General features: G+C 33.3%; 1 protein-coding gene across 1 annotated transcript in view; it reads right to left on the reverse strand.

Moving 5' to 3' along the window:
- The window catches only part of LOC115210804 (speckle-type POZ protein), a 29,097-nt gene extending 21,814 nt beyond the window's left edge, over positions 1–7,283 (reverse strand). The window contains exons 1-2 of the mRNA XM_029779545.2: positions 7,139–7,283; positions 2,665–2,864 (exon numbers count right to left, since the gene is read on the reverse strand). Coding sequence (XP_029635405.1) covers positions 2,665–2,742 — 78 coding nt within the window. The 5' untranslated portion in view covers positions 2,743–2,864; positions 7,139–7,283. The remainder of the gene's footprint in view (positions 1–2,664; positions 2,865–7,138) is intronic.
- Between the last annotated feature and the right edge of the window lie 1,493 nt (positions 7,284–8,776).

An 8,776-nucleotide genomic window follows, 5' to 3' on the forward strand; every position in this document is an offset into this window, starting at 1 on the left:
AGAAAACAGTTGAACTGGAGCTTGATTGACTTGATCCTAATCTCAATAATACTCCCAACTGACATTTTTCATTCCAAATATAATATTTATCGGAGGGAGATTCTTTCAGTGGCAGAAGTGAAATTATTTTACCAAGGTTTATTACTACATTTCATGAACATCGCCATTCAAAGTGAACAGTCAAGCCACTGGAATGATTTAATCTGCAACTTATCTTGCAATTCTCACAGTTTATTTTTTTCTGAAAAGACACAGAATATGATTCTGTGTTATGTGGTTGAAAGTTCTTTCTCTTAATTAAACCAGAAGTTGCGCTGTATCATTAGTTATTAAATGACGTCGTTAGTGTAGAATAAAAACCTTACTGTTACTTCTTACAACAAAGCTAACAGTTTCTCTTGTCATACTATCTCTCTCTATATAAACGGCAGTTTGTCTGTCTGTGTGTCTGTCAGGTTGTACCCTCACCCTGACCACGGCTTTCAACCGATTCTGATGAAACTAAACACACACATAGCCCAATGTCATAATTCAAAACTAACGCAGCGAAAATTTTGAAAAAAAATCGATAAACTCGACATGGGGTCGAGAATCTCAGCTTTTTATATGCAACACATTTTCTGTTGTAGTTTTCGCAACTTGCTATCGATTTTCACCAAACTCATGGTGAAGCTTAATGTTACCCTAAGGAACTAAATTCTGACGTTAGTTTTCCATGCAATACCTTACCATCAGAAAAAAATCGATAAAATCATGCCATTTTGGGAAATCGCGTTTTCGCCCAAAGGGACAGCTAGGAACATCGTATACACAGAAGACATTGCAACCTACACATGCGCCTTCGTTCCCTAGAGGGAAAGAACTAGATTGGGATTAGTCGTTGCCTACTAGGGGCTCTTACATACCCGGGCAACGCCGGGCTATGCTGCTAGTATCTAATAAGAACCAAACCATTCTTGTACTAACTTCTATCATTGGACAGTGACCATATCAGGGAACTGACTTCGAAATATTTAGTAACTTATATTAAACCCCGTATTTTGTCCAGTGTTTACTGATTTGTAAAGAATGCAAAGCAAGTCAACCTTTGCAAAAATGTATCAAACTAAATACTGTGGGTATTTTTCTTCAACACATTAATTTGTACAATCTGTCTGGCAATGTATATTTGGCACAGTTCTGCATGCTTTTTGTGAATCAAATTTCACTCAAAAATCTTTTGTTAGCTCAATCATGTAGAAGAATATGTCCAAAGTTCTGTGCAGTATGACAGCCAAAACCATGTAAATGCTAAATGAATTTCTTAATTACACACAGCCTGCCTGTGCCAAAATCCAATTATTTCTTTTGAATCGTGACATTCAATCAAAACCATAATGCTTACCAAATATTTTTCTGTGTTTGATGCTTATAAAAGCCTATCATTGTTACATTTCAGATACTTTTATGGGAGATCTGAGTTCAAGAAACCAGATTTATAAAAGAAAATATCCACATAGTTCCAGGTTCAGTCCCACTGCGTGGCACCTTGGGCAAGTATCTTCTACTATAGCCTCGGGCCAACCAAAGCCTTGTGAGTGGATTTGGTAGACGGAAACTGAAAGAAGCCCATCGTATATGTGTGTGTGTTTGTGATTGTCCTCCAATGCTGGTGTGTTTACGTCCCCGTAACTTAGCAGTTCGGAAAAAGAGACCGATAGAATAAGTACTAGGCTTACAAAGAATAAGTCCTGGAGTCGATTTGCTCAACTAAAAGGCAGTGCTCCAGCATGGACAGTCAAATGACTGAAACAAGTAAAAGAGTAATTAATTTTTAAAATTTATTGCATCTCTCTAAACTATGTAGCTTTACCTCCTGTTTTGGGGAACAAATGATGACCAGTCCCTTCATTTACTTGAAGTGTAATCACAGCAATAGACACAGATTAGGTCTTCATGGTAACTGAGCCACCTGTTTTAATTATATGAACCAGCAGTATGCATACACTGGATTGAATGCACATATAGCAAATACATTTTATGCACAGAAATGTAAAATATATCCAATTTATGATTAAAACAGTTCTAGCATGAACCCTTTAATATAAGCTATATTATATAGCAATGAAAAGCAAGATGGATACATACAAGCTGTTAAATTGATTAATAAAAATAACATAACTCTGTGGTACGTAGCTTGTTTACTAACCACATGGTTCCGGGTTCAGTCCCACTGCATGGCACCTTGGGCAAGTGTTTTCTACTATAGCCTCGGGCCGACCAAAGCCTTGTGAGTGGATTTGATAGACGGAAACTGAAAGAAGCCCGTCGTATATATGTATATATATATATATATATATATATATATATATATATATGCGTGTGTGTGTCTGTGTTTGTCCCCCTAGCATTGCTTGACAACTGATGCTGGTGTGTTTATGTCCCCATCACTTAGCGGTTCGGCAAAAGAGACCGATAGAATTAGTACTGGGCTTACAAAAGAATAAGTCCTGGGGTCGAGTTGCTCGATTAAAGGCGGTGCTCCAGCATGGCCGCAGTCAAATGACTGAAACAAGTAAAAAGAGTAACTGTATTCTATTTCATCTCTTACTTTCTAATACCATAACCTTATTTCTGAAATAGTGAAATTGCATGTGTCTATGAATAAAAGGAATAAAAAGGTACCTGTGTATAACACCAATTTTCTGCCACAGGGCATGACATCTCCGGTGGTGGAGGTGTCGGCACCCGGGAGACTGCCATCCTGGTGTGGTCACTGGCAGTAGGATCTTGGTCCAGTGCTTGTGATGATGGCGGGGACGACAGCTTGAGAGATTGGTAGGGAACCACACAGAAATTAAATCAATATGTCCGCTAATTTTGAACTGAAAATACAAAAGAAACACTTCATAGCTCTTGGAAAATGATGGGAAAATGGAAAACACTATTGTTAGTTACCATTTAACTTAAGTACCAAAGTTTCAGCAACAATTTTTAGTATACTGGGAAATCATTATTTAGGACTGGAAAATTGGCACTTGAAGGTAGAGATATGGTGTCTAGTAATCACCAGTAATATACAGTAACTGAATTTTAAAAAAATTGATATAATTTAATTAACTGATTAATTCATAGTTTTTTTTTTTTTCTAATGTTTTGATATTTTCATATATTCATCAGTGTCAAAAATAGGAAAAAAATCCACTTTCAGGAGCTAAATTCTAAGAATCTATGGCCAGTCAATATACAGTGAAAGAAAAATTTTAAATAGAATTTCATCTAATATATTTAAAGAAATTAAAAATCACTTTGAAAAATATAAATTGCTGTATCGTTTATAATAAAGAATACGGTAGTTTTGGTAATGAGAATAAAAGTTAGCATTTCAGTTTATATATACCAAATACAAAAGAATGAGAAATTTCCTAAAACAATTTTTTAAAAAACCCAAATCTTTTGAGGATTTAATATCTATAGAATTTTGTTAATGCAAAGAAAACTGAGTGAATAAAATTAACGCTAGTCACAGATTCAAATAGATGCTATATGAAGATATATTTAATAATAGGTATAAAAGACCCATTTTACAAAAGTCGCATCAAACAAAACGATAAAGCAGTAAGTAAGGGGCCCCAAATGAACTAAATAAAATATAAAAAAGCTAGTTAATAAAGGTAACCGATTTCCAAATGAGTTATGATGATTCATTCTATGCTGTTTCGATCCCGATGAGGGGAGGGAGGACCGAACCATTCGGAAAACTAGATGTAAATAGGATTGGAAAAAGTTTCCTATCTCGTGTTCAGATGAGAGTACGGTTCTGTTGTAATCAACAGAGAGAGCATTTTTAAAAAAATTCCAAGTTGACTCTGTTTTCTTCGTTAATGTAATCATGAACCTTTAATGGAATAACTGCAGAAGAAATGTTTTAGAATTACTAATTGCAAAACAACTTGATCTATAGTGTAAAACGACACACTAGAAAAAATATATAGACGTTAATAAATAATTGCTCAGTTAGTATGTGCATGTCTCAAAAGTTACCGAAAATCGGTTGTGTTGAATGAAGCAAAGGAATCTAAAAGCTCGATACACAGGAAATAATGAATGACCAAAATATTAATAGTAAAAGGAGGGGGTCTAGTACAGTACCTGCATAGCAACAATACCCCCAAACTGTACTAAAATGAGAGTTAATACAACAAAACTAAGTTAACTCCGTGTTTTTGAATAAACCTTCATTCAGATACGAACAAAGAAATAAGCCGGATAGCTCGATAAGCTATCTTCTAGTCCATATTTTAGCACTACCTCGGAATTAAATTTAAGCTTCATTCCATATAATTAACTCTTACTCTCTCCTTCATTGATTAATCCAATCTAATTCGATGTACATGGGGAATGAACGAATAGGTGATTGAATCCATATGTTAAAATGTGTCTTCGATTTCAAAATTTTTTTCATCGAAAAGATTTAGCCCAAACTTTATAAACAGAAATACATGTTAAAACCTGAAATATCTCTTTCTATGGAGAATTATCTTAGAGGGTTTAACCGAGCAATGAACTACTTTAAAAGTATAGTTTATACATATACTCGTACACAAAATCGATCTCAGATCGTTGGTGATATTCAAGGGTTAAATGTTTCGATACCGTTGAGAAGACAACAAAAAAAAAAGACTAAAACACTTGCACCGAGGAAATTAACATGAATTAACCAATATGTTTGGATAGGTAAAAGATAACTTAGTAAAGAATGATAATAACGTTGACCGAAGATCTATCTATACGGGTTTTTAAATCAGAATAATCTAACACCAAATTAATGATGTATTATTGCAGATAAATGTGTAGACACAGAAAGGGGAAAAAAAGAGGAAACATCTGTTAAATAACCTAATTATGTTTCTCTGAAGATACAGCTTGCTTAGTGGATCCCCACAGAAAAGAGACTCGATATTAAGAAGCCTGAGTCGACTGACCAAGTAAAACTATACACAGTCAATGCGATAGCTACAATAAAAAAGGATTTACAACCCATGAATAAAATCAATGGTATTTATGAGTGCCTTGAAAAAATTAGAGTGCGACTGAGTGATCACATATAAAATTGTGTGTGTATATATATATATATACACTCACATATTATATACATATATATATATATATAAAGGAAGGCGATAAAGAGAGGAATTACTAGAAGTCCCCTTGCTTCAAGCCACTACACTAGATGCCGAGAATTCGTTTTTGTCTACCACAGACTAGATTTCATTCATTTAACAATGAACGGCATATCTTTTCGGTTATCAAATATACCAAATCTATAGATCACTCACTAAGTTATGACTAAACCAAAAGTAAATTCTGGAAATGTGCCACAAAATAAACCTATAAATTAATAAAATAAATTTTGTGCTTCTTAAACGAGTGAGAGTAAATCAAGTGATGAGTAAAAAAAAGCCTTATTTTTTTTTGTCTATTGTACGTAAAAGTCTTTTTCTGAAAGATGTTGAGTGTAAAGAGAGATTGACTTCTTTAGTGAAATAGCGTTTTCTGAGGAACATCAAGTTTATTATTATTATTATTATTATAAGCTTTGAAATTAGATAAAATCGTTTAATTAACATAGGAAATTAGTCAAGAAATATTTCCTCAAGACCCATCATAAATAGTCACAAAAAAAAAAAGAGAGAGAGAGAGAGAGAAAACAAACAGAACACCGAATAATAATAATAATAGTCATTTCAAACGTATATTAAAGAGAGATATCTAAATTACTACAAGGCTGTAATTTTCTACTCGTAGATATGACAATTAGTAACTGTGAATATGGAATTAAAAAAATAGAGAGAGAAAAATATAACTCAATTAATATGGCGCAAAAAAACAATACCTTTAAGCTAAATATAAATTGCAAAAAGGATTATTTTTTTTAAAAATCATTAAATACCAATGTGAAATATGCCGTATAGGCGTAATAGGTGGTACTGCATCGGAGATAAAAACATCAACAAACATTAACATATTAGAATGTGGCTATAAGGTGTATAAGGTATATATGTATGGGTAACACATATACACACACACACATATATATATATATATATATATAAGCACACATACACATATATATATAATACGTACCTATATATATATATATATAAGCACATATACACACATATATATATATATATAAGCACACACACACACACACATATATATATATAAGCACACACACACACACACATATATATATATAAGCACACATATATATATAATACGTACCTATATATATATATATATATATATATATATAATACGTACCTATATATATATATATATATATAATACGTACCTATATATATATATATATAAGCACATATACACACATATATATATAAATATAGTACGTACCTATATATATATATATATAATACACACATATATATATAAATATAATACGTACCTATATATATATATATATATATATATATATATATATATAAGCACACATATATATATATATATATATACAAGCACACATACACACACGTGTGTGTGTGTGTGTGTGTGTTTGTTACAGCGTGGTATACAGTATTAAACTCAGCTGAGTAAACCAACAACATATATATGTTATATACAACGATATATGTGAGGAGAGTGTGTATTATTATAAATCTACACAAGGCATATATAATAAAAAAAAAAAAAAGGCGAATAGGAAGCAAAGCAGTGAAGACGATTAGAAACACTTAAAGCAGGGAAGAGAAATTAAGAGTGAAAAGAGTTAATGTAAGTTCTCTGCTTTTCAGATTTGAGAGAAAAATGGGTAAATATTCCGTAATTGTGAATTGTGGATGGTATTTCATACATGATAGTGGCGTATAATGAGAGGGAATTGGTGTTTTTGGAGAGAATTCGGTGGAGACACACACGTAATGATGATATATACAGGATTTCTAACACAGAAAGGCGACAACAAAAGAGGGAAAAAAACCTCCAAAGAAACGTCTTTAAATGATAAATCGAAATTAAAATTTCAACAGGGAGATAACGAACAACAGACGTGTGAATTTCGAACGTTGAAATCTCAACGAAACGGTATATTCTCGGCATAAAATTCCGTCTTGGCCATAAAAGATAAAAAAATTCTAACCTGTTCGGAACACTGGCGTCCATTAATTTAACTAGTAACTATGCGCATGCGTCGTTCAGATGTCGCTCTGTACGTTTCCTTTCGACTGTCATGTAACAGCAATCCCTCACCGACGGAAAGACAAGAGGTTTTCGAATAAAGTCTAGCTTTGCTCTTTTCTGTTTTTTCATTATTATTAATAATCGCCTTTTTTCATTATAATAATTCATTATTTCTTCTTTTAAAATTATTCCAATTTTTTTTCCAAGATAAATGCTATAATTTCTGAATATTTAAAATATCTAAGAGTAAAGATACTAAGATATCAGCTGATTTATTTGTCTCTCTGTTGTAGAATTAAGTCAGCTGTATGCAAATTGGCTTATTTAGGCGTAAATAAAAATTATAATGGGGAAACAAGTGTAACCACGAGTTGTTATGAGATGTATCTTTGACAATAGTGTCAAAATTATGCATAAAACTCCGAGGCAGGGGTGGGTATTATTCGTTTATAATTTAGTTGGGTCTACCCAACCAGAAGTGTCGCCATAGCAACTGTCACAGAGATATTCTGGAGTTGAGCATAACACAGAGACAGAGAGAGAGAGAGCGCTGCGGCTGGGAAAATTTGGTACTGGAACTTGCGAGTCACGAGTTCGTTCCTCACAGCAGCTGTTGCAGGCTTCGGCAACAAGACATTTAACGAAACTTGTCAAAGGGTTCCTCTGGGCACCATTCAAGAACATGTAACTAATAAATGTCGAGCATCGATTATCTCCCTTGAAATATTGTTTGTTTATATTTTAATACACTTTTTTTTTTTTACTATTGACGGGAAAAGGAACCAATTTTTACATATTAGAAGCAAATAAACAATAAAAATACTTTTTAAATTTGAAATCAATAATAAATAAGTTGTCCAATTATTTTGTATTTCCTTGTTTTATTTTTATCCTATACAAATCGTTGATGAAGCAAAACAAAAAAAAATCGCGGTTTAAAAACTCGCTCAGTCAACGTTTCTAAGTAACGGGCATATATTTGTATACCTAATTTTATTTACCTATTATTATTATTGTGATCTGTTGCCTTTTTTTATTTGAGCCAAACATTTCTTGCAGTCGTTGCTAAATAAGTAAAGAGGCAGGTTCATTTACTTTTAAATGGTGTTGTAAGTTCAGCGTTATCCTTCAAGTTTTACTTTGAGAAGCAAGCCAATGAGGGAGCTTTTACGGTCTTTGGAACTATTAGAAATAGCAGCAAAACCTTCTACAAATAATACCTATTTCTTTACTACCCACAAGGGGCTAAACACAAAGAGGATAAACAAGAACAGACAAACGGATTAAGTCGATTATATCGACCCCAGTGCGTAACTGGTACTTATTTAATCGACCCCGAAAGGATGTAAGGCAAAGTCGACCTCGGCGGAATTTGAACTCAGAACATAAAGACAGACGAAATACCTATTTCTTTACTACCCACAAGGGGCTAAACACAGGGGACAAACAAGGACAGACAAATGGATTAAGTTGATTACACCGACCCAGTACGTAACTGGTACTTAATTTATCGACCCCGAAAGGGTGAAAGGCAAAGTCAACCTCGGCGGAGTTTGAATTCAGAACGTAACGGCAGACGAAATGCCGCTAGACATTT

Source organism: Octopus sinensis, linkage group LG4 (assembly GCF_006345805.1).
Source record: "Octopus sinensis linkage group LG4, ASM634580v1, whole genome shotgun sequence".
Taxonomy (NCBI): domain Eukaryota; kingdom Metazoa; phylum Mollusca; class Cephalopoda; order Octopoda; family Octopodidae; genus Octopus; species Octopus sinensis.